Below are 27,524 nucleotides of genomic sequence, written 5' to 3' on the forward strand. Positions count from 1 at the left end.
GGCCTCATTCCACCAAATTTTACTGACACAAACTCTGGGTTATTTTTCATCATACAGTAGTAGTACTAAGTATTAGTAGTAGTCTGTTACTGAGGACACCAAATGTATCTCATTCTCAGATTATGTTGATTAATGATTGATGTACTGGTCAGTTGCAGTGCTCAATTATCAAGTAATGGTTTCATCAACAAGAGGTCAGCTTACCAGTGTCTGAAATAAGACTTTTAACCATTAATTTTATTTTTTTAAATGATTGGTTAACATAAAGGAAATTATGTCTGACTTCATTTATTTATTTCACACCCTATTAGACATGTTAAAGGAACCTACAACTGTCTGAATGTAGCTTCTTCATTTAGTAAATTCAGTGGTCTCCTAAATCAAAATTCCATAATCCTACCAGATACACTCATATAATGCCCATGAAATACTAGTACTCATGAAAAAAACAACCACTCCAAGTTACCAACTAAATGTCTCTTTCAAAATACAATGCCTCTGAGCCAAACTGATGTAGGTTCATAAACAGTGGTTCCCAATCCTGACACTATGAAATAGTGATAGCTCAAAGTTTTTAGACAGAAGCATTTTGTGTCAAATTAGAAAGACTGAATTTTCACGCATGGTATAAAAACTGTCAGAATGGGTTAACTTAGAACATGTGTTCATTTTTGTAAACAGGCTCGGCTGATCGGGACGTCATCGCTGTACATTATATGGCTAGTAATAGTAGCTAGCCTACACACACAACTAGATCAGCGAGTTCAGATGCTCCAGCGTTTTGTCGTTTTTTTGTCAGAATATTTCACTTTGGAAATAAACTGTCGGCCTTAGCTTTCAAACAAAATCAGTGCCATGCAATATCTCCCCATATTTTTCACCAATTTTCGGCCGATGTTGGCTCGAAGGAACGAAGATATCGATCGTCTGCTACTGGTTTGATCCATGTGCATCTGTACTGTGTAAATAAGTCGACGAGTCGAGTCGTATGTCAATGCAATGCATGCGGCAAACGAAGCGACGACACCGGGATGAAATAGTATAGTATTACGTCCTGCTGGTCTCACTTCATTAAGTATTAAACTCACCTTCAGTTCATTCAGTCCTGGGCAATTTCGCGCTCGGTTGCAGCCACTGGTCAAGAAGTCTGCTTCGCTTTCTAGACGCTATTTTGTCCACTTGCCTCAATCAGCCAATCAGAAAGCGCAGAATAAAAACTTGCCGAAGATAAAACAAAACGAAGATAAGAATTAAGACGAAGATGGCTGCGCCTAGACAGAACACGGAAATTTCTGCAAAATAAATCTTTTATTGTGGCACCGAGTGCTGATCGTTTTATTCTGGGAACAGAGGCAGTTTATTTTTCAACAACTGAAAGTAGCCGGCGATGTACTTACCCACAGGCGGCGAAATATTGCCGGGTGCCGGCTTCAAATGAACCCCCTGAAGATACAAACAAATGACTCTAAAGGATTTAGGGCATTTGCTGATTTCATTCAAACATGCCATGAGGCTATGCCTTACATTGAAGGCCTAAATATTCTCAACGATTGTGAGGAGAACCAGAAACTTGTTCAAAAGTTACCAAATTGGGCTGCTGCAAGGTGGAATCGTCAAGCTACCCAGTTTATGAGAGATAATGGAAAATTTCCTGGTTTAAAGCACTTTGCTGAGTTCATGTCTTCTGAATCAGAATTTGTATGCAACCCAATCACATCATTCCAGGCTCTCCATTCTACAGACTTCACCACAGCCATTGCAAGGAACTTACAAAAGGAAAAAAGGCCTACCTCAAGTGTCCTCCACATGCAGGTGTTCACAGAGACAGAAAATGCAAAACAAAGGTCGAATGTCAAACTACCATGTCTGTCAAGACAATGGACACAAACTTCATGTTTGCCCACGGTTTAAGGTCCAGTCACTTGAAGAGAGAAGGAAATACATAAAGGACAAAAGGCTCTGTTATGGTTGTCTCAAACCGGAACACAGTGCAAAGGCCTGTCGTTACAGACTTGTGTGTGAAATGTGCAAGAAAAAACACCCTACCTGTCTGCACGACTTCAACTACGACAAGAAAAATTCAACTACAGACTCAATTCAGATCAACACAGAGCAGGCTGCAACTACCCTGTCTCTCAATGTTAAAAACAATGAACAATGTGTCAGCACTTTCATGATTGTACCAGTATGGGTCTCTTCAGAGCAACTTCCAGGTACAGAGAAGCTTGTTTATGCACTCTTAGATACTCAGAGTGACACAGTGTTCATAGACCAAGATGTGTCCAATGATCTCAAGGCAAAGTCCACTCCAATAAGATTAAGGCTCACTACAATGCTGGGTAAAGATGCTGTTGTACCAAGCGAACGTGTTTCAGGTCTCTAGGTGAGAGGATACAACTCCACAGAAACAATTGAACTCCCTCCAGCTTACACCAAAGACTGTATACCAGTTAACCGCTCTCACATTCCTACCTGTGAAACAGCAAAACGATGGAATCATATCAAGGAGATTCCCCTGCATCTAGGATGTGAAGTTGGCCTTTTAATTGGCTACAATTGCTCAAAGGCTCTGGCTCCAAGGCAGGTAATATTAGGAGAGGAGAACGAACCCTATGCAGTCCGCACAGCATTGGGCTGGAGTATTGTTGGCCCCACATCATCTCACAATGACTCTTTCAGCATGTCCACTGTGTGTCACAGAATAACAGTAAAAGAGCTCCCACTAGTGACTCCAGCTGATGCACTTAAGGTTCTCGAGTCAGACTTCAAGGATGACGTCAAGGACAACAGGTCAGTGTCTCAAGACGACATTCTTTTTCTAAAGACATTAAAGGAAGGAATTTATAAAAATACCGAAGGACATTACGAAATGCCACTTCCATTTAAAGAACAACCACTCTTACCGGACAACAAGCAAATGGCCATTGGGCGACTTCAAAGTCTCAAAAACAAACTGTCAAAGGACCAAAGGCATAAGGAGCAGTATGTGAAGTTTATGAATGAAGTCCTGGAAAGAGAAGCAGAGGAAGTGGAAAATGAAGCAAAGGAAGGAGAAAGGTGGTATATTCCCCACCACGGGATATATCATCCCCAGAAACCAGACAAACTGAGGGTAGTCTTCGATGCCTCAGCTAAGTACAAAGGTACCAGTCTGAACGACCATCTGCTGTCTGGCCCAGATTTGTTAAATAATCTAAATGGAGTTCTCATCAGATTTAGACTGCATGAAGTTGCATTGTTGTGCGACATTGAGAAAATGTTCCACCAATTTTTTGTGCATGAATCAGATAGAGACTATTTAAGATTTTTATGGTGGAAAAATGGCAACATGAACACAGAGCCCCAAGAATTCCGAATGAAAGTTCACCTCTTCGGTGCTACATCATCACCAGGATGTGCAAATTACGGTTTAAAGTATCTTGCCAAAGAAAATGAGACACAGTTCCCCCTTGCATCTCAGTTCATAATGAAAGATTTTTATGTGGACGATGGGGTGACAAGCACTGCAAGCATCAAAGAAGCTGTTCAGCTCGCCCAAGATGCTCAGACAATCTGTGCATCAGGTGGCCTCAGACTGCACATGTTTGTAAGCAACGACCAAACTGTGTTAAACAGCATCCCACCATCTGAACGTGCTCCTTCACAGCAGGCATGTGATCTGACACTCAATGATTCTAAACTTGAAAGAGCGCTAGGCATTCACTGGCATATTGAATCAGACACACTCAGATTTCGCTTTCGACCCAACGATCAACCTGCTACATGGCGTGGCATCCTATCTACTGTCGCATCTCTTTACGACCCACTGGGATTCATCTCCCCCTTTGTACTCACAGGCAAACGGGTGCTTCAGGAGACCTGCAAACAAGGCTCAGGCTGGGATGACCCCCTCTCCAGTGAATTAAGGCCAGTGTGGGACAATTGGAACAGTGACTTAAGGAACTTAGAGAAAATCACAATTCCACGCTGTTATGTTCCAACAGACTTTGGGCATCCATCCATCCATCCATCATCTCCCGCTTAATCCGGAGTCGGGTCGCGGGGGCAGCAGCCTCAGCAGGGAGACCCAGACTTCCCTCTCCCCGGCCACTTCGTCTAGCTCCTCTGGGGGGACCCCGAGGCGTTCCCAGGCCAGCCGAGAGACATAGTCTCTCCAGCGTGTCCTGGGTCTTCCCCGGGGCCTCCTCCCAGTGGGACATGCCCGGAATACCTCCCCAGGGAGGCGTCCCGGAGGCATCCTGATCAGATGCCCGAGCCACCTCATCTGGCTCCTCTCGATGCGGAGGAGCAGCGGCTCTACTCTGAGTCCCTCCCGAATGACTGAGCTCCTCACCCTATCTCTAAGGGAGAGCCCAGCCACCCTGCGGAGGAAACTCATTTCGGCCGCTTGTACCTGCGATCTCGTTCTTTCGGTCACTACCCAAAGCTCATGACCATAGGTGAGGGTAGGAACGTAGATCGACTGGTAAATCGAGAGCTTCGCCTTTTGGCTCAGCTCTCTCTTCACCATGACAGACCGATGCAGCGCCCGCATGACTGCTGACGCCGCACCGATCCGCCTGTCGATCTCCCGCTCCATCGTTCCCCCACTCGTGAACAAGATCCCGAGATACTTAAACTCCTCCACTTGGGGGAGGACCCCATCCCCAACCCGGAGAGAGCACTCTACCCTTTTCCGGCTGAGAACCATGGTCTCGGATTTGGAGGTGCTGATTCTCATCCCAGCCGCTTCGCACTCGGCTGCGAACTGCTCCAGTGAGAGCTGAAGGTCACGGCTCGATGAGGCCAACAGAACCACATCATCCGCAAAAAGCAGAGACCTAATCTTGAGGTCACCGAACTGGACGCCCTCAACGCCCTGGCTGCGCCTAGAAATTCTGTCCATAAAAACTATGAACAGAATCGGTGACAAAGGGCAGCCCTGACGGAGTCCAACCCTCACCGGAAACGAGTCCGACTTATTGCCGCCCATGCGGACCAAACTCTGGCACCGGTCATACAGGGACCGAACCGCCCTTAAAAGGGAGCCCGGTACCCCATACTCCCGGAGCACTCCCCACAGGACCCCACGAGGGACACGGTCGAATGCCTTTTCCAAGTCCACAAAACACATGTAGACTGGTCGGGCAAACTCCCATGAACCCTCCAGAACCCTGCTGAGAGTATAGAGCTGGTCCACTGTTCCACGGCCAGGGCGAAAACCACACTGCTCCTCCTGAATCCGAGGTTCGACAATCCGGCGGACCCTCCTTTCCAGGACCCCCGAATAGACCTTACCAGGGAGGCTGAGGAGTGTGATCCCCCTGTAGTTGGAGCACACCCTCCGGTCCCCCTTCTTAAAGAGGGGGACCACCACCCCGGTCTGCCAGTCCAGAGGTACTGCCCCCGATGTCCACGCGATGCTGCAGATGCGTGTCAACCAGGACAGCCCCACAGCATCCAGAGCCTTGAGGAACTCTGGGCGAATCTCGTCCACCCCCGGGGCCCGGCTACCGAGGAGCTTTTTGACCACCTCAGCGACCTCCACCCCCGAGATAGGCGAGTCCACCCCCAAGTCCCCACACTCTGCTTCCATATTGGAAGGCGTGTCGGTGGGATTGAGGAGGTCTTCGAAGTACTCCCTCCACCGACCCAAAACGTCCCGAGCTGAGGTCAGCAGCGCACCATCCCCACCATAAATAGTGTTGATGCTGCACCGCTTTCCCGCCCGGAGCCGCCGGATGGTGGACCAGAATCTCCTCGAAGCCGTCCGGAAGTCGTTCTCCATGGCCTCACCAAACTCCTCCCACACCCGAGTTTTTGCCTCAGCGACCGCCAAAGCCGCATTCCGCTTGGCCTGCCGGTAGCCGTCAGCTGCGTCTGGAGTCCCACAGGCCAGAAAGGCCTGATAAGACTCCTTCTTCAGCTTGACGGCATCCCTTACCACCGGTGTCCACCAGCGGGTTCGGGGATTACCGCCGCGACAGGCACCGACCACCTTGCGGCCGCAGCTCCGGTCAGCCGCCTCCACAATGGAGGCACGGAACATGGCCCATTCGGACTCAATGTCCCCCGCCTCCCCCGGGATATGGGAGAAGTTCTGCTGGAGGTAGGAGTTGAAACTCTCCCTGACAGGGGATTCCGCCAGACGTTCCCAGCAGACCCTCACTATACGCTTGGGCCTGCCAGGCCTGGCCGGCTTCCTCCCCCACCAGCGGAGCCAACCCACCACCAGGTAGTGATCGGTTGACAGCTCCGCCCCTCTCTTCACCCGAGTGTCCAAAATATGCGGCCGCAAGTCCGACGACACGACTACAAAGTCGATCATCGAACTGCGGCCTAGGGTGTCCTGGTGCCAAGTGCACATATGGACACCCTTATGCTTGAACATGGTGTTCATTATGGACAATCCGTGACGAGCACAGAAGTCCAATAACAAAACACCGCTCGGGTTCAGATCGGGGGGGCCGTTCCTCCCAATCACGCCCCTCCAGGTCTCACTGTCGCTGCCCACGTGAGCATTGAAATCCCCCAGCAGAACAAGGGAGTCCCCAGGAGGAGCGCTCTCCAACACCCCTTCCAAGGACTCCAAAAAGGGTGGGTATTCCGAACTGCTGTTTAGCGCATAAGCGCAAACAACAGTCAGGACCCGTCCCCCCACCCGAAGGCGGAGGGAGGCTACCCTCTCGTCCACTGCGGTAAACCCCAATGTACAGGCGCCCAGCCTGGGGCCAATAAGTATGCCCACGCCCGCTCGGCGCCTCTCCCCGCGGGCAACTCCAGAGTGGAAAAGGGTCCAACCCCCCTCAAGGAGACTGGTTCCAGAGCCCAAGCCGTGCGTCGAGGTGAGTCCGACTATATCTAGCCGGAACTTCACAACCTCGCGCACCAGCTCAGGCTCTTTCCCCATCAGAGAGGTGACATTCCATGTCCCTAGAGCTAGCTTCTGCAGCCGAGGATCGGACCGCCAAGGTCCCCGCCTTTGGCCGCCGCCCAGATCACTTCGCACCCGACCCCTATGGCCCCTCCCATGGGTGGTGAGCCCATTGGAGGGGGGACCCACGTGCCTTGTTCGGGCTGCGCCCGACCAGGCCCCATGGGTGTAGGCCTGGCCGCCAGGCGCTCGCCATCGAGCCCCACCCCCAGGCCTGGCTCCGGGGGGGGGCCCCGGTGACCCGCGTCCGGGCAAGGGAAACCGTGAATCCAAGATTTTTCTCTTCATAAGGGATTTTTGACTTTGGGCAAATAGTGAAAAGAGAGTTGCAACATTTTTCTGATGCCAGCTCACATGGTTATGGCCAGTGTTCTTATTTAAAACATATAAACCAAGATGATAAAGTGCATTGTGCTTTAGTTACAGCAAAGACTAGAGTGGCTCCTATCAAGATAACAACAATCCCACATCTTGAACTGACAGCTGCGGTTGTCTCCATTAATGCAAGTAACATGTTAAGAGACGAGCTTGGATTGACACAGAGTGAAGAGTACTTCTGGACTGACTCAAAGGTAGTTTTAGGCTACATTAATAATGAAGCACGTCGGTTTCACACATTTGTCTCCAACAGAATTCAAAAGATAAGGACTAACAGCTTCCCTCAGCAGTGGAGATATGTGCCTTCTGACCATAATCCTGCAGACATCGCCTCCAGAGGTTCCAGTGTGGGTGAGCTTATAACATCAGTCTGGTTCAAAGGGCCACAGTTTCTGTGGGAGAAGGAAGTTCCTCCAGCTTCAGAAATTGGCGAAAACATTCTACTCGGGGATCCAGAAGTCAAAAGGGTACATACACTGAACACCCTCAAAGCAGAGAAGAAAGGTTTATCAAAGAGGTTAACAAAATTTTCATCATGGTACAAGGCCACTCAAGCCCTAGCTCGCCTCATTCGCTGTACTAAGAGAGAGAAAACAAGCCACAGTACTGTACAAGAAAGACAAAACGCACAACATGTTCTTCTGAAAGACATACAAGCCAGGGAGTATGCAGAGGAGATAAAGTTGCTTAAAAATGGAAAGGAACTCCCCCACAAAAGCAAACTGTATCAAATGGTTACCTTTCTTGATAGTGATGGACTCCTCAAGGTGGGAGGAAGACTTAAAGATGCTTCATTCTCCTCTATATTGAAACACCCAGTGATAATTCCAAAGGGTAACCATGTCACTCGGCTAATAATCAGCCATTTCCACAATAAAGTGCAGCACCAAGGAAAAGGACTGACAATCAGTGAAATTAGATCAAATGGATTTTGGATTCCAGGTATCAACAAAGCTGTAAGAAACTTCATACAGAAATGTGTAAGGTGTCGCAGACTCAGAAGGGGTACTGAGAAACAGAAAATGGCTGATCTCCCAGTCCAGCGTTTAGATCCAGCTCCACCATTCACATTCTGTGGAATAGACTGTATTGGCCCTTTTCTAACTAAGAAAGCTCGTAAAGTGAACAAGCGTTATGGACTTATTTTTACGTGCCTTTGCTGCAGAGCAGTGCACATGGAAATGTTAGACGACATGACCACGGACGCCTTTATAAATGCCCTCCGCTGTTTCATAGCCATCAGAGGAGCTGTCAGTGAGATAAGGTGTTCAAGGAAGTAACTTTGTTGGCGCAAAAAAATGAGCTGCAAGAAGCATTGAAACAAATGGACTGTGATCGCATTACTGCGTTTCTTGCTGAGAAACAATGCGACTTCAGAATGCACACTCCTCATTCAAGCCATACAGGAGGTGTGTGGAAAAGACAAACAGGACTGTCCGAAATGTTCTGCGCTCAACAGTTTCTCTTTCATCAGGCAGAATGGACGACGCATCATTAAGAACATTCTTTTATGAGGCAATGGCGATTGTCAACAGCAGGCCTCTTACAGTGGACAACTTAAGTGATCCAAACAGTCCCGAGCCATTAACACCCAATCACCTGCTAATGATAAAGTCAAGGTCATCCCTGCCCCCGCCAGGTAAATTCATTAAAGAGGACATTTATGCACGGAAAAGGTGGCGGCAGGTGCAGTATTTATCAGAACAATTTTGGTCACATTGGAAAAAGGAGTATCTGTCTAACATCGCAACAAGACAGAAATGGCACTCTCCAAGGAGAAACTTGAAGGTTGGAGATGTTGTGATGGAGAAGATGGATGACTTGCCACGCAATGAATGGAGACAACAACCGACAAAGATGGACTTGTAAGAAAGGTAAAGCTTCGTTTTGGAGAAAGGAAGATGGACAAAGGACAATGCTACAGTAAACCTTCCGTAGTGGAACGCCCAGTGCAGAAACTGGTTTTGCTATTAGAGACTGTTTAACTACATTCTGAAGTTTAAGGTTTGTTCTGTCATGTAAATTATGTGGTTTCATACAATGTAATGTTTACAGGTCGACGGTTACAGGTTATTTTTTTCATTAGGAAATCATTATCACTCCGTTTGGTTCCCATTTGAGCTCTAATGATTTGGTGGGAGTGTAAATGACCGTATTAATATTTTGTTTATTATATTTATTGGTTACAAATGTTATTCCTTGTTTAACTGTATAAGACGAGTGATGCCTTTTATTGTGAAAGAACGGCTTTTATTTTGAAGTAACATAGAGCAACAAGCTGCCGTAAACCAGTGTCGCAAACCGCACAGTAGCGGGAAAACTCCATGGAAGTAGAAGCAAGGTGTGCTCCGTGATAAAGGAATAGTAATATTACGATTCATTAAGGTTAATTTCTTAAATACCAGTGATGGTTTTAGCTCCTGGTTGATGAGGAACAAGGTGGGTTTTGAAGGTTGATTCGTAAATGTATATGTGTTTGAATATTTCTGTTGTAAGGTGTTTTGCTGAGTAAAATGGACTACGTTTTTGCTCACTACATGGTGCTAAAGAGCACGGATAAATTAAGCGTGTTAAAGGGTTATAATTTACAAGCTGCTTTGTTTTATTTGTCATGTAAGGTCACGGACAATTTGACAATGATTTACTTTAGTTTATTTCGTGATTCAAAGGTTTTTAAAAGCATTGTTAAAATGGTTTAATTGAATATACGTGTAAAAGGTAATCTATGTAGAAAATGTTAACAAAAGGATATTAGAACTTAAAGGAAAGAATTCTTATGTTTTGAATAAGGAAAGGTGTTAAAGGCAACTTGCTGTCTGAGCTACTAATAGTGATTGTTTTCTGTACACTTTATAGCTCTTAGGGTCAGTTCACAAGGCAAGGTTAAATAAAGGATTGTGAACCATCAGTTTGAGAGACCATCATTTCAACTGGGGACGCTACACACGTCCCCCAGCCCATTCTGAGTAACAGAGACACAGATAAAACACACCGACTCCGCGCACACGTCCCCCAGCCCATTCTGAGTAACAGAGACACAGATAAAACACACCGACTCCGCGCACACGTCCCCCAGCCATTCTGAGTAACAGAGACACAGATAAAACACACCGACTCCGCGCACACGTCCCCCAGCCATTCTGAGTAACAAAGACACAGATAAAACAGACCCCGTGCCACTGCTGCTGCCCCATGTACAGAGCATGAAAAACGGCAAATGGGAGTAGTCAGGCAACAGCACTACAGCAGACATCTAATTAATAAACTAATAGAAGCAGGCGAAAAGTGCAAAGTAAACAAAAACAAAAGCATCCCATAACAGTACATTACAATACACAGGACCCACAGCGATCACAGAGAAATTTATATAAAAGAATAATAATAATAATAATAATAAAGAAACCGGCAAACCCATAGGGGAGCGAAATAATTATACGGGAAGAGTCCCAAGAGACTGAAAATGATCCATGGCGGTGTTCGCATCCTCCGGAGTAGCGGACATGACCTGTTGGCTTCCAAAAGACAGCTTCAGACGCGCAGGGAAAATCAGGAAAGGAGAAAGACCCAACTCCTTCGCTCTCCGGATCAGCGCGTTCATCGCCTATCTGGCTGCACCCGTCTTGACGCTAAAGTTTTGAAAGAAGAAAATTCTCCCACCTTCAAAACTGAGGTCCTGGACTTTGCGGGCTTCACGTACCACAGCCTGCCGGTCACGGAAGTCGATGAAGTGCATGAGGATGGGAGGCGGACGAGAAGAGGTTTCGGACCGGCCATGCAGCCTGTGGGTACGGTCAATGGCTGGCTGGAAATTAGGGAGATGGGGGAAAATAGCTGGCCAGAGGCTGTTGAGAAAAGACCGCATATCGCCCCCTTCGCACCCTAGTTTAACCCCAACTACTTTAAGATCAAGGCGACGGCTGCGGTCCTCAATCTCCGTGATTTTATCATCCAGGGAAAGCAGGCCCTTATTAAGCAGGCCCTTTCTTCTCCGGACTGGAAAAAGCTGGGCGAGGTCTGCGCTGATTAGCAGCCATCAGGAAGAATAAAAGAATGAGCACCAAATTCGTATGGAATTGCGAACGGGTAAGTGGCAAGGGGACTGACTAAAGGGCAAATAGGTGGATGGAACGTGCGGAGGAGCAGAGTTAGGCAGCCATTAGCGACGAGCGTCACGTGACTCCTCTTGACTTGACAACCTTGATATGATGCCCATGGAATCAACCCTATGCATGGAGGCTGCAACTCTTCTCATAGCCCATTGATTGCAGCCTCCCTCTGACCATCCTACAGCCTGCATTTGGTAGATCATTCTTGACAGAAGAAACCAAATTGTTAAGTTCCTCATCACTGATGGAATTATATGTGTCCCTAACACAGAGCTCATGCTCTTTCATTCTTCTTAAAACACCCATCAATGTGGCTATGCAAGGCACAGGAAGTTGAGTATGGAGCATTTCTTTCAAACATTGTTCTTCAATCAAAATCTTGGGTCGTCCATTGGTGGCAGTGACTTCCTGTATGACACATGGTGCTGGACGTTCCAGATGTGCCCTCACAAGGTCAAAGAGCTCTTGCAAAGCCAGGGTGATAGCAGGAGGTACTTCAATGTGATTAGACAGGGCCTGCAGAAGATACAGCTCCTGATGACAAAGGAACTCCAGGTAATCCAAATTTAGTGGAGTCGCTCTGAATCCCATTTCTATTTTATGCAGTAGACTTTCGAGAAGGTGGTATCTGAGCTGTTCACAGAACAAGTTATAGTTAATGAGGTGTCAGGATCTTGTGTCTGATCCACACACTAGGCCTACCATTCAAAAGTTTTAATTATGAAAATGAAATGTTTTTGTTTTGTGAGGTGCTTGTTCATGTATGATGATGTAGTGGCTGCTCTGTTTGACCGTGGTAAACCTTTTCACAAACAATATAAGTGAAGAGGTATGACATTAGATCTAAGGACCAGAGTCAAATAAAGTTAAATAAAATCCATCAAAAACACTTACTCAGTGGAGATTCCAATGTAGCAGGCAGACAACTTTATGGCTTTAATAATGAGTGTATGTACAAGGACAAAAGATATTAAAAACCTCTCCATTCTAATGCTAATTTAATAAACATTAATTAATAGATGGCACTTCAGGTGGTTTCGCCTATAGTCTGCTAACACTAACCCGAGAACTAATATCTGAGGAGCGCTCTTCCCAGGATTTGAATTTATTAAATTGGCTTTGTGACGTTGTATTAGGAAATGTTATTCACAATGCAATTTACCGTACATTGGTCGATTCTTTTATATACGGTAAGACGAAGCGGGAAATTCCCAAATTATGACAGCAGACTGTGAATAAATAATATTGCACGAGATACCAGCTATACCGCATTGAATTTCAAGCTCTGTTTTAATTAAGACACACACGATTCCAATCCTCATTGTGGAATATGAAAACAGAATCTCTGAAAAATATGAACTCAGTGTAAGACTTACTTGCTCCGACATCATGACAGTGTGAATCCCACATCCCACGTCAATTATCTTCATGTTCTACCAAAGCAAATAGCCAATCGTAGTCAATATTTTTTTTAAAAAACAATCAAAAAAGCGGAGCCATTAGCCACTGTTCGCGCCTCCAACGTGTCAAAATTCTTCCTGTCGAGCGAGCGAGTAGAGAGCATGGATTTTCTGCTCGCGAGCACATGCGCGCGTGGTTTTTATGCGCGCGACTTTTGGCACTAATTTAACACCATACACAGAGCTGTTAGAGCGCGCGTGCATACATACACATACACACAGTGCCCTTTTAGAGTGCACACACTCACAGCGCCCTGTTAGAGCGTGCGTGCACACACACATACACAGCGCCGTTAGAGTGCGCGTGCACACACACATACACTCACAGAGCCGGTTAAGGTCGTTATGCTGATTAGATTTTCCCCATAGTAATGAATGGAGAGTCCACACCAAGATATAATTACAAACCTGTGTTTGTGTGTGTGTGTATGTATGTATATATATATATACATTCACTCATACATACACACACACTCATATCTGGTGTGTGCATATATATGTACATATGTATAGACACACACAATACCTAAATATTACTCTTAATTATTCCTTTAAATAGCTATTTCATAAAACTAATTTAAATTACTTAATAATTTAATAATTTAATTTACTTTAATCCAGTGAACCAGGGCAGTAACAGGATATAATTTAAAGTTTTTCATTAAATGGTTATTATATACATTGATTGAGTGTCATTGGGTTAGTTATGTTCAGCTGCAGTAATAAAGTGAATTTAACTTAATGAAACCACAGTCTGGATGGATCACAGTCAGTCATGCTTTGGGTGACACTGAAGCAGGACATTAATAGGACCGAACAGAAAGACTTTATTGTCATTGTACAGGGAGGAAATACAGTAAATAGGCATAAATATATAAAATGTACATATAAAGGGGAGGGGGAAAGCCCCCCCCCCACTCATCAGGATTACATTTAGTTACATTTTAGTCAGAGAGAAAAATTTTATTTTTGCCAAACATACATTTGAGAGTAAAAAGGATTATAAAGGTTAAAAAGCAGAGATTTGACCTTTTTGCCAGGAGAACCAGCAACACGTCACAGTAACACTATGGAGTTATAAACATAAAACCCTGGATAGAGGGACTCAGTGAATGAGGAGGTGAGTCTGTACAGGGGGGTCAGTCCATCAGAGGAGACGCTGTAGAAGGACAGAGCACCAGCCCCCCAGTCCAGATACACTCCTACTCTGCGGGAGCCTGAGGGCCGTATGGGTATGAGAGTCTGTTTATCATTGTGACAGACAAAGTATCTGTCAGTATCACACCACAGACTCCATGACTTGTCATTGTCTCCAAGCAGACAGTCTCTCCCTCCTTTCCTCTCGATCCCTTTATAAGTGACTCCTATCAGGGCTCCATATCCATCCCACTCAGCCTCCCAGTAACAGCGGCCAGTGAGACTCTCTCTGCACAGAACTTGGGGGCGGCGATCAAACCTCTCTGGATGATCAGGATATGGCCGCCCTGCCCCCCATGTCACCTTCCTGTTCCCCCCTGACAGAGACAGGAGTCTGTTTGCTGTGTTGGGGTCCAGCGTCAGCTGGCAGGAGTCTGTAGGCAGGAGGAAGAATTATTAATACCATCAGGCCGCCTGTACTTTATGTTTCTGTACAATATAAAAACAGCGCAGCTTCCCCGAACGAAGCGGGAACTGAAGTTTATGAAATAGCTCAGGAAATGTCGGACGGCGCGCGACGCCGGCGGGAAGAGCCGCCAAAATGCGGCGCGAGCTAAACTAACAGCGTAATTACGGGTAAATAAAATTACAAAGCGGCGACATTCATCGGACATATTCATCACAAGCATATTTACCACAAAACGGCACCAGATATTAATACTAAAAGTGAGTGTCTTTACTTTAAAATATAACCTTCCTTCGAACCGCACGCCTCTTCACATCAGCGCTGCCCGCAGACTGAGAGTCCGGCATCGGCGCCGGTTTAGAAGAGAGAGGTAAGGAGCATGAACTGATTACATCTGGCTGCAGGCTCCGCCAGGAGGGTCTCTACTGCGTAGCTGGAAACTCCACTCCTGCCCGGACACGACGCTACTAAAGAGAACTCAGTAGGCTGGATTATTAAAACTATTCCCGATGTTTCACTGACGTCATCTCCACGGTATTGTGGAGATCATGTGATTCCGCGCCTCCTAGTGGTGGTATATCCTACGTCATACAGGGCGATACGATATGATCCTAGTGGAGATAATAATAATATCCATCCATCCATTTTCCAAACCGCTTATCCTACTGGGTCGCGGGGGGTCCGGAGCCTATCCCAGAAGCAATGGGCACGAGGCATGGAATAACCCAGGATGGGGGGCCAGCCCATCGCAAGGCACACTCATAATAATATCCTATCCTATATTGTTATAATACATTATTATGATTTATCAGTATTACTTATATAGTGCTATAATTCTATACAAAATGTTGCATTAATGTTTAACATCATACATGTACATATATAGTTATACAAATGATTATAATAATACTACAATAAAAATAATAATAATAATAATCATTATTATTAATAATAATAATAATAATGTTAATAATAACTCTATCTTATACTTCTTTCTGAAGTTTATATAACATCATGTCTGGCCCAGGAGTGGAGTCATGTGATTCTTGGTCCCACAGTGGAGATCCTCCTAGCGGAGAAGCCCAGTGTTCTGCAGCCAGACCATTCTCCCGGTTTAGGGAAGACTACAGGTGCCATCTTAGGATGACTAACGAATCTCAAAAAGATATAAGTAAACTCACCGCTTGTGCATGAAGAACAAATGCAAAGGATTTCTTTGTGAAATCAAACACACAGAACGATATCAGAACATATTTTACCCCTGTTACACTCCCACACAAGGACGATATAAGCATCTATAAAGTATTTGTTTGTATGAAAAAATGAATTAATAATCTTCTTAGTGATGCCTGTTTTGTCTGTAGGCAGCAAAGCGGTTACTGCTGCTGCCTCATGGGAAGAAGGTCCTGGGTTTGGTCTCGTGTCCTTTCCGTGTGGAGTTCACACGCTCTGCCCGTGTTCGTGTGGGTTTCCTCCAACGGCCCCAAAGTGTGCAGGCCAGGCTGATTTTCAAGGCTAAATTGGTCGTGTGTGTGTGTGTCTGTGTCTGTGTGTGCACGCGCCCTGTGGTGTGTTTGCACCTGCGCAGGGTTGGTTCCCGCCTGCCCCCCTTGTTCCTGGATAGGCTCTGGTCCCCCCTGTGACCCCAGTTGGGACTGAATGGTTACGGTCCTGGATGTTTTGTCAGTTTTGTTTTTTCCCTTTGGATTCTGTCTAAACTATCACACAGAGAAACTCACCTAAACACAAACATGGAAATCCATCTACATACAGTGTAAAAAGCCACACGATCACAATAACTGTGTGAATACAACCATAACATAGTATTAATGGTATTATTAATAAAACATGCAAACACACTTACATTTCTGTAAGCCTGGTCTGGTCCTGCACTGTCCACCGTGGTCCACACTATAGGAGAAGCAGAATATACAATTTTAGAATTAGAATTTAATGATCAGTGGGTATTGGTGACACACCACAGCACACAGTGCACAACAACAAAATGTGTCCGCTGCATTTAACCCACATGTGACATCATGACATAGCAGGGGGCAGATAATTCAGCACCCAGGGAGCAGGGCTTGGGGGCGGCACCTTGCTCAGTGTACCTCAGTGGTGTCTTGCTGGTCAGGGATTCCATCTAACGATCTTCCAATTACAAGTGTGCTTCCCTAACCATTAAGCCATAACATAGAACTGCTGTATCCATTTATTTATTGGTGCCTCTTCTTCACATACATGCATAAGTATCTGTAGCATGTCAGACACACACTCTGTACTCACTTCAGCTTCTCCAGTTTACAGCTGGGATCCTCCAGTACAGCAGAGAGCAGCTTCACTCCTGAGTCTCCTGGGTGATTGTAGTTCAGGTCCAGCTCTCTCAGGTGTGAGGGGTTTGACCGCAGAGCTGAAGCCAGGGAAGAACAGCCTTCTTCTGTGACTCTACAGCCTGACAGCCTGCAGAGAGACAGACAAAAACTCCCCAATAAATAATATCATCTCACAATTAAAAGTACTACTTTTAAGCAAATATGTCTGGTCTAATAAATATTTCAATAATTGCAATTATTAAATAAATTTTTTAATGCAATTAAAAATCTCCCATTTACAATGTGGAATACTATCTCAGTTGTACTGTCAAATACCAGTGGCCTGTGGTTTAACCTTGTGTGCCAGTTGCAGTGTCATTGTGAAAGACCAGTTTACCATTTGACCAGACAAATATGACTAACCTCAGTACCCCCAGTTTACAGTGTGGAATACCCAGTAATACTGACCTCAGTATCCCCAGTTTACAGTGTGGAAAACCCAGTAATACTGACCTCAGTATCTCCAGCTTACAGTGTGATTCCCCCAGTCCAGCAGAAAGCAGCTTCACTCCTGAATCCTGCAGGTCATTGTCACTCAGGTCCAGCTTTCTCAGGTGTGAGGAGGTTGATCTGAGAGCTGAAGCCAGCACCTCACAGCATTTCTCTGTGAGGTTACAGCTGTTCAGCCTGCAAAAGGAGCCATGCTATTATACACACAGACCGGTATATATCCTACACATCAGTGATCATAGTGGTACAAAGTATCCAGACTTATTTCAGCATAATAAGAGGGACAGACTACAGTTCAAAGAGAATTGGAGACATAGCAACACAGGATCTCCTGTAAATTTACTGTGTATTTTGGCCATTTTTTGCTGTCATATAATCATTGACAGTGGGTAAGTCTATCATGGCTTAAAAGCCTATAGTTTTATTCAAACTGTACATTTTCATAAGTCATACAGACCATATTCCCAATAATGTTCTGTGAGTGTTATGTTGCATTATCTTCTAGAGCCAGTTTGAATGAGAGCATGAGTGTGAATATGCCCTAAAATCCATTCAGTCACAGGTTCATTAAAATATATCAGATATTTTGTTGCTGCAAAGTCCTTGAAACTCTCTACGCAGCTTTATCCTGCTGTTTAATGATCTTAAAGGGCCAGTTACTCTGAGACTCTAATACCTGCATAAGTATTTCCATAAAGCTCTGAGCAGCGCTGTGGCTCAGTGATCAGCACTACAGCCGACCATCTAGGGTGTCGGTTTCGGTTCCTTAAAGGGCCAGTTACCCTGAGACTCTTTAATATCTGCATAAGTATTTCCATAAAGCTCTGAGCAGTGCTGTGGCTCAGTGATCAGCACTACAGTCGACCATCTAGGGTGTCGGGTTCAGTTCCTGCCTGGGATATATATATATATGTGTGTCTGTGTGTGTGTGTGTGTGTGTGTGTGTGTGTGTGTGTGTGTTTATCTGGATTTTGAATGATGTCCAGAGAAGTTTATGTTTTTTAAATGACACTTGAATTCCTGATCCTGTGAGTTAAATCATATTTTTTTCTATTTCTCAACCTGGGAACTTATGAAATCACCAAACCCTAATTGCAGGACTACCAATCCTTTCAGATATGCTTTTAAAAGGAACATTCATTTAAAAGAAATATTTATGAACAGTGATACTTCATTCATCCCCATCGGGAAATTATCTCTTCACCTCCCATTCTGCTCCATCAGACACACAGACACACACAGGTGAGAGGAAGTTTGGGGTCACAGCACAGGGTCGGCCAGCATCCAGCACCCCTGCAGATATTGGTATTAAGGGATTTGCTCAAGGACCCAGCGATGACATCACTCTGCCAGCCAGGAGATCTGAACCAGTGACTTTCCACTCACAGACACAGAGCCCCAACATTCTGTGAGATTCTGGCTCTTGGCTGTCCGTCACACAAAGGATGGTGACGGAAACTACATCACTAACTTAAACGTGACTAATTTCATTTTCCAATGTGGCTACTTCAAGAATTACAGTTTACAGTGTAGAATACCCCGTAATACTGACCTCAGTATCTCCAGCTTACAGTGTGAATCCCCCAGTCCAGCAGAGAGCAGCTTCACTCCTGAGTCTCCAGTGTGATTGTAGCTCAGGTCCAGCTCTCTCAGGTGTGAGGAGTTTGATCTGAGAGCTGAAGCCAGCACCTCACAGCATTTCTCTGTGAGATAACAGCTGTTCAGCCTGCAAAAGGAGCCCTGTTATTATACACACAGACCGGTATATATCCTACACATCAGTGGTCATAGTGGTACAAAGTATCCAGACTTATTTCAGCATAATAAGAGGGACAGACTACAGTTCAAAGAGAATTGGAGACATAGCAAGGCAGTACCTTAAATCACTACAGTTAGAAAAATTAAACATGATACATTTTTAATGCTGGCCAATCCTCTGATGGTCATCATGTTCTATGTCATGATGAATACAGTGAACATTTTCATTTCAAAGCACAAATATCCTGAAAGGTTTTGTGTGCAGAATATTCAGGAACTGGATCAATCTACTCAGATGAGTAACTGTTGGAACAACACAGGATCTCCTGTAAATTTACTGCGTATTTTGGCCATTTTTTGCTGTCATATAATCATTGACAGTGGGTAAGTCCATCATGGGTTAAAAGCCTATAGTTTTATTCAAACTATACATTTTCATAAGTCATACAGATCATATTCCCAATAATGTTCTGTACCCAGAGACTCTGTAATATCTGCATAAGTATTTCCATAAAGCTCTGAGCAGCACTGTGACTCAGTGATCAGCACTACAGCCGACCATCTAGGGTGTCGGGTTTGGTTCCTGCCAGTGATATATATGTGTGTGAGTGTGTCTGTGTGTGTGTGCGTGTGTTTATATGGGATTTGAGTAATGTCCAGAGGAGTTCATTTTTTTTAAATACCACCATGATTCCTGATCCTGTGAGTGAAATCATTATTTACTGTATTTCTCTACCTGGGAACTTATGAAATCACCAAACCCTAATTGAAGGACTACCAATCCTTTCAGATATGCTTTTAAAAGGAACATTCATTTAAAAGAAAAATTTATGAAGAGTGATACTTCATTCATCCCCATGGGGAAATTGTCTTTTCACCTCCCATTCTGCTCCATGAGACACACAGAAATACACAGGTGAGAGGAAGTTTGGGGTCACAGCACAGGGTCGGCCAGCATCCAGCGCCCCTGCAGTTACTGGCATTAAGGGATTTGCTCAAGGACCCAGCGATGACATCACTCTACCGGCCAGGAGATCTGAACCAGTGACCTTCTACTCACGGGCACAGAGTCCAAACATTCTGTGAAATTCTGGCTCTTGGCTGTCCGTCACACAAAGGATGGTGACGGAAACTACATCACTAACTTAAATGTGACTAATTTCATATTTCCAATGTGGCTACTTCAAGAATTACAGTTCACAGTGTAGAATACCCAGTAATACTGACCTCAGTATCTCCAGCTTACAATGTGAATCCTCCAGTACAGCAGAGAGCAGCTTCACTCCTGAATCCTGCAGGTCATTGTCACTCAGGTCCAGCTCTCTCAGGGGTGAGGAGTTTGATCTGAGAGCTGAAGCCAGCGCCTCACTGCATTTCTTTGTGAGATTACAGCTGTTCAGCCTGCCAAAGGAGCCCTGTTATTATACACACAGACCGGTATATATCCTACACATCAGTGATCATAGTGGTACAAAATATCCAGACTTATTTCAGCATAATAAGAGGGACAGACTACAGTTCAAAGAGAATTGGAGACATAGCAAGGCAGTACCTTAAATCACTACAGTTAGAAAAATTAAACATGATACATTTTTAATGCTGGCCAATCCTCTGATGGTCATCATGTTCCCTGTCATGATGAATACAGTGAACATTTTCATTTCAAAGCACAAATATCCTGAAAGGTTTTGTGTGCAGAATATTCAGGAACTGGATCAATCTGCTCAGATGAGCAGCTGGTGGAACAACACAGGATCTCCTGTAAATTTACTGTGTATTTTGGCCATTTTTTGCTGTCATATAATCATTGACAGTGGGTAAGTCCATCATGGGTTAAAAGCCTATAGTTTTATTCAAACTATACATTTTCATAAGTCATACAGACCATATTCCCAATAATGTTCTGTACCCTGAGACTCTTTAATATCTGCATAAGTATTTCCATAAAGCTCTGAGCAGCGATGTGGCTCAGTGATCAGCACTACAGCCGACCATCTAGGGTGTCGGGTTTGGTTCCTGCCAGTGATATATATGTGTGCGTGTTTGTCTGTGTGTGTGTTTATGTGGGATTTGAATTATGTCCAGAGGAGTTCATGTTTTTTAAATACCACCATGATTCCTGATCCTGTGAGTGAAATCATTATTTACTGTATTTCTCTACCTGGGAACTTATGAAATAACCAAACCCTAATTGCAGGACTATCAATCCTTTCAGATATGCTTTTAAAAGGAACATTCATTTAAAAGAAATATTTATGAAGAGTGATACTTCATTCATCCCCATGGGGAAATTGTCTTTTCACCTCCCATTCTGCTCCATGAGACACACAGAAATACACAGGTGAGAGGAAGTTTGGGGTCACAGCACAGGGTCGGCCAGCATCCAGCGCCCCTGCAGTTATTGGCAATAAGGGATTTGCTCAAGGACCCAGCGATGACATCACTCTGCCAGCCAGGAGATCTGAACCAGTGACTTTCCGCTCACAGACACAGAGCCCCAACATTCTGTGAGATTCTGGCTCTTGGCAGTTTCTCACACAAAGGATGGTCATAGAAAACCTGTCACTTTACTACATCACTAACTTCAGTCAATATAAAATCCGGCTTCCAGACTCTCATGGTGAAAATAAATCCAGCCTTGTGATTTATCCACAGGGGAAATAAATGTTACATTTTCATTATATACTAGAAGTCCCAGACTTTTCTAACCCTCCTTTAGCCAAGAGGTTGCGAACTGGCTACTCCCTTGGCCATCATTAGCATCAATTCATATGCAAATGTGGTCATTACCTGAGGAATTTCGCAGGGGAGTGGGTGGGGGTTGAATGGAATGTATGGGTGAGGGAGAGGTGCTAAAAGCAGAGAACTTCCTTTTGTGCTGAACTGGATAAAATCTCACTGCACATAGCCTACTACTTCAGTGCCATCAAGAATTCTATGGTGTACGAACCTCCTCTCCAAAGAAAGAACATGTAGAGAAGACTCACCACTCAGCAGGCCTTGGAAATTCAGACAGTCTCTCCCCACTGGGACGACTGGGGTCCTTGCCAAGATATGGGAGGACATTGCAAATGTACTTGGATTTTAGGTCACAAGCCACCCAAAACTTGATCCCAAACTTATCAGGTTTAGTTGCAATATACTGCAGGAAACAGCAGCGAGTCTTTGACGGGAAAAGCTGTTCATCAACGGTGATATGTAGACCAGGGTTGTAGGACGTGATGCAGTTGGTAAGAAATGATCCCCACACACTAGAAATTGCAGCGAACTTATCTGTCTTTGCTCGATCACTGCGGGTGGACCTGTCGTCAAAGCGTAGGTGTCGCATGATGTCTTGGAAGCGGTTTCGCGGCATAGTTCCAATGATCTGTGGGTTTCCCAGGGTTGCTGACCAGCAGTCACGTAGCGATGGAACCTTGGTAAGCCCCCGCAAGATGACAATTACAATAAATGCCATTAGTTCAGGGAGGGCCATGAACCAATGAGCATGCTCTGTTTGCTGTGCATGTTGAATAGTCCATTCTTGAATGCTACGAAGCATGTCAAGAGTGATGAAACAAAGGAAGCTCTGAAGGCGACTCGAGATACTTCTTCTGGCCTTAGCCGTTGGCTCTCCTTCTGTGGCGTACGCTTCTATTGGGGTGAAAGGGAGACGCGTCCCCACCTGTTCTTCACGCCACACTGTGCCATCTTTCGCTGTCTCTGTCAGGTAAGTCCCCAAACGAGCTCTCTTTTTCCACTTACTTGTTTGAAATGAAATAGGAAATAATATGAAATAAAAATTAACCTGAAGACTGATCAGACGGCTCTGAGTCCGAATCCGGCTGAAGTTCTATTTCTTCTCCATCCGAGTCACAAGGGTTTACTTCACTCAGGAGAATTTCCAAGGCCTGCTGAGTTGTGAGTCTTCTCTACATGTTCTTTCTTTGGTGAGGAGGTTCATACACCACAGAATTCTTGATGGCCCCACCTTGTTTACATAACAAAAGCATCTGTTCACAGGTGATTAAGGATATTAGTTAAAAGTCTTCCAGCCCAACAGCTGTCCTGTGGGTTTTATAGATAGAAAAGCCAAATGGCTGCTCTCTGGGACTGCTAGTGTTAAACAATGTTAATATATATAACTGCCTGGGTGGAGGTGTTGTTATTGGTGGGAAAACAAACAGAGTTTCTTTGTACATGTACTGTGACAATAACGATATTCTGTTATATTCTCTTCTCTGCCAAGCACAGCTGTGGCCAGCAGAGGCCGCCAGTGAGCAGCCAGAGACAGCAGTCATACAGAAGCTCCCAGCTCTGGGCTCCATCACATGAACACGCCTGCTGACAATAACACTCACATACCACTTATACACCCTGTGGGTAAAGAGCCCTCACTGTTTCTATAGCAGGTTAGGATGCTGTGCCTGTGATCCGAAGGCAGACTGGATGGGAACGGAAACCTCACTTTTTTGTTTGTTACTGCATCACTACCTTCAGTCATTATAAAGTCTGTGGTCCAGATTAGCTACTGCTACAGAAACAGCTGTAGTCGAGATTATCAAATAATAATATTCATCAGACATTTCAAACAATATTCATGTATTACTGCCAGACCAGACATGATTTCCCATCCCCACGTCACTTACAGAGCCGTCCTGGAGTTCTTGACCACAGGCAGCAGCCTCCAGTGCTGATTATCTGATCTGATGTATTTCTTCAGATCAAACACATCCAGCTCCTCATCTGACATCAGCATCACAAAGGCCAGAGCTGAGTACTGTGCAGGTGAGAGGTCTTCTGCTGAAAGTCTTCCTGAATTCAGGTATCTTTGTACTTCTTCTACTAGAGAATTGTCACCCAGCTCTGTCAGACAGTGGAATAGGTTGATGGTCCTTTCTGGAGATAAATTCTCCTTTATTTTCTCCTTGATGTAATGACTCGGTGAATGGTTGGCACCCCATTCTAGGTCAGATTCTGAGTCAGAACTCAAAAAATTCTCTGCCATGTACTCATTGCTTTGGGGACAAGCTTTGAACCCCCATGGCCCTGAACAGGACACGTCGGTACAGATATTGGATAGATGTAAGTGTTGGTCTGTTTCCTTAATGTTATGTGAGCTGGTTTTTGTTTTTCCCAGTAGCCTTTGTAACAGAGTCTTACTGGAGTCTGTTGAGAGGCCCAGTAGGAAGCGGAGGTAGAGGTCCAAGTGTCCATTCTTGCTCTCTAATGCCTGATCCACTGCAGTCTTCAGCAGAAACACAGTCTTCTTTGACAGAAACACATATAAAGCAGCGAGATACTCCTGGATGCTCAGATGCACAAAGCAGTACACCTTCTCCTCATACAGCCCATATTCCTCTTTAAAGACTTCTGTGCACAGTCCAGAGTAAACTGAAGCTTCAGTGACATCAATGCCATTCTCTGTCAGATCTTGCTCATAAAATATGAGATTGCCTTTCTCAAGGTTGTCAAAAGCCAGTTTACCAAGTTTCAAAAGGAATTCATTGCTGTATTCAATATGCTTGGTTTCATCATTTTTCATATACTTGTCATTTTTCAAACTCGACTGAAAGATCAGGAAGTGTGTGTACATTTCAGTCAGAGTCTTTGGAATTTCTCCCCTGTCAGTCTCACTAAAAAGCCTCTCAAGGACAGTGGCTGAAATCCAGCAGAACACAGGTATGTGGCACATGATGAAGAGGCTCCTTGATGATTTCACATGTGTGATAATCCTGCTGGCCAGGCTCTCATCACTGAATCTCCTCCTGAAATACTCCTCTTTCTGGGCATCACTGAACCCTCGTATCTCGGTCACTCGGTGGATGCAGTCAGGAGGTATCTGATTGGCTGCTGCTGGCCGGGAGGTTATCCAGAGGAGAGCAGATTGCAGCAGATTCCCCTTAATGAGGTTAGTCAACAGCACATCCAGTGACGTTTTCTTTGTTTCATCCAACCAGCTCCCATTGTTCTGAAAATTTAGAGGAAGGCGACACTCATCCAGACCATCAAAGATGAACAAGACTTTGTACCTAAACAGCTCAGTGGATTGAATTGATTTCAGTTCCGGGACAAAGTGGTGAAGCAGTTCAATCAGACTGTATTCCTTCTTAATCAAATTCAGGTCCCGGAAAGGAAGAGTAAATATGAAGTGAACATTCTGGTTTGCTTTTCCTTCTGCCCAGTCGAGAATAAATTTCTGCACAGAGACTGTTTTCCCGATACCTGCCACCCCTTTAGTGAGTACAGTTCTGATAGGTGTCTTACGCCCACATAAAGGTTTAAATATATCATTGCACTTGACTGTAGTATCTTCTGTTCGCCTTTTCTTGGATGCTGTTTCAATCTGTCTCACTTCATGCTCATCATTGACTCCTCCAGTCCCACCTTCAGTTATGTAGAGTTCTGTGTAAATCTCACTGAGAAGTGTTGGCTGTCCTTCCTTAGCTTTCCCTTCAAATACACACTCACATTTCTGCTTCAGGTTACTTTTGATTCTGTGCAAATATTGCAGCATGAGCTGTCCTGAAAAGAAATGAGAGGAAAATGCATGAATTCTTATTGTGATCCTGACCATTATGAGACAAGGAATATTTTCAAAAACACCTTTTTGCACATACAAGTCCAGATATTTCACTGTGACAAATGTGAAATGGAAAGTTTTACCATACAAATTTTACCGCAACACAACATACAGTATTGTGCATAAGTCTTAGGCAGACAAAGAAAATGTTTAAAGTAATGCTGTCAATGTTAACGAGTTAATGTTTGCGATTAATCAGGAAACCATAATGCTCTATTTTGTTCTTAATGCAAATTAATCATGTAGGCAGACCCAGGGCCGTAGGTCTCGTATTGTGGTACTCGGCAGACCGCATAGCGACAGTGGAAGGCGAGGAGGCTCTTTTGAACAGGAGAACAATGGCTGTTATTAAGTCCTTAAAAAGACTAACACAGGTACTCAACAAGCACCAAAGCACCATAAGATGGAAACACAGGGAGGTCCGAGGCCGGATAGTGAGGCACACAAACTGTGGGTAATTTATATAATGACTAAAGACACGCGAGGATCAGGCAGGATTCACGGAAGCCATCCCACCGGCGCTACAGTGTTAACATTGGGGGGGCGGGTATATCGGGACCAGAGGTGTGACGTCACGTCGCATTATAGGGCTAGTATGGTGGTTTAATGTGGGGTCTCTCTGCTTACGGGGCTGTGAGAGCATCTGCCAGCAGCGGGCGTGTTTCTTAACTATGTAAGTCAGCAACTGTGTTTTTGGGAAATGCAGCCCAGAGCAGGAGACGTCTTACGGAAAATCTATATATTATTCCATTATAAACCTAATATTAGCTATGTCAAAAGTATATTTACACGGTTAAATACATTTTTCACTCTTGGTGAAAACTGTCAGGAAAAAAGCGAACATTATGTGATGAGGTATATTTATCATGTTTTATTTTTTTGGAAAGCAAGAATTCCAATTCTTAGTCATAAATCATCAAAAGCAGGATGTTATATTAAAAAGACGCGATTCCTCTTACTGTCACGATCTAAGCCGGACGGAACGGCGATCGTGCGGGCAGGCAAACAAGAAACAGGCTGGAAGCTGCAAATCAGGGCAAACGAGTGGTTTAATTGAAACGAAGGCACGGACATTCACTAACATCAATGACAGACAAGGGAAACTGGGGAGACCAGGACTTAAAACAGGACAAGACTAATCAAAGTAATCAGACACAGGTGGCAATGATCGGGAAAGAACATGTGGGTATTCAGGGGGCGTGACACACACGAGGAGCGGACGGGCCGGGCATCACAGAACCCCCCCCCCAAAGGCACGCTTCACCGTGCCTCGGAGGGGCGCAGGATGGGACGAGGGAAAAAACAGGATCTGAAAAAGAAAACAGGGATCAACGCAGGACTGGGAACAGGACTGAAGGACAAAACACGGCGAGAGACAGGACGTAGGACAAGACGTGACACAGGACCGGGAAAGCGGAGAGACAGATCAGGACGGGAGAAACAGAGGGAACGGGTGGAACAAAAGGAGCGGGAGTGACGGGAGGGAACGACGGGAAACCAGGAGCAGAGCGGGGCAGAACAAAAGGACCAGGAACAGAGAAAGGGGGAACAAAGGAAGGAGGGACAGAGGCAGGGAAGAAGGGAGAGAAGGCGGGGGAAGCCGGAGGGAGCCCCAGCGGGCGTCGGGAGGCGGCCAGAGGGGCCGCAGACGGCCGGGAGGCCAGAGCCGGAGGGGACCCCGGAGGGGCCGAGGAGACCGGGCGAGGGACTGAAGAATGGGCCGAGGAGGGAGCTGGAGGGAGCACCGGGGAAGGGGACGAGGGAGCAGGAAGGGACCCTGGCGAAGGCAAGGAGAGGGGGGGAGCCGCTGCAGGCGGCGACGTCATCCGCCGCGCCGGAGCGGGAGGACCTGGAGGCGACGGAGGAGCTGCCCTCAGGGAACCCGCAGGCGACCACCGAGGACCCGGCGGAGGGAGCGAGGC

At 45.4% G+C, this 27,524-nt stretch overlaps 1 protein-coding gene across 2 annotated transcripts in view; it reads right to left on the minus strand.

Moving 5' to 3' along the window:
- Positions 1 to 27,524, minus strand: part of LOC125724015 (NACHT, LRR and PYD domains-containing protein 12-like) — a 134,520-nt gene that overhangs the window by 102,023 nt on the left and 4,973 nt on the right. The window contains exons 6-10 of one of the 2 annotated variants that reach the window (XM_049000862.1): positions 23,669 to 25,544; positions 20,268 to 20,441; positions 18,835 to 19,008; positions 17,286 to 17,459; positions 16,747 to 16,920 (exon numbers count right to left, since the gene is read on the minus strand). The exons of the other annotated variant lie outside the window; for it this stretch is intronic. Coding sequence (XP_048856819.1) covers positions 16,747 to 16,920; positions 17,286 to 17,459; positions 18,835 to 19,008; positions 20,268 to 20,441; positions 23,669 to 25,544 — 2,572 coding nt within the window. The remainder of the gene's footprint in view (positions 1 to 16,746; positions 16,921 to 17,285; positions 17,460 to 18,834; positions 19,009 to 20,267; positions 20,442 to 23,668; positions 25,545 to 27,524) is intronic. 2 annotated transcript variants of the gene reach the window in all.

Source organism: Brienomyrus brachyistius, unplaced genomic scaffold (genome assembly GCF_023856365.1).
Source record: "Brienomyrus brachyistius isolate T26 unplaced genomic scaffold, BBRACH_0.4 scaffold53, whole genome shotgun sequence".
NCBI classification, from domain to species: domain Eukaryota; kingdom Metazoa; phylum Chordata; class Actinopteri; order Osteoglossiformes; family Mormyridae; genus Brienomyrus; species Brienomyrus brachyistius.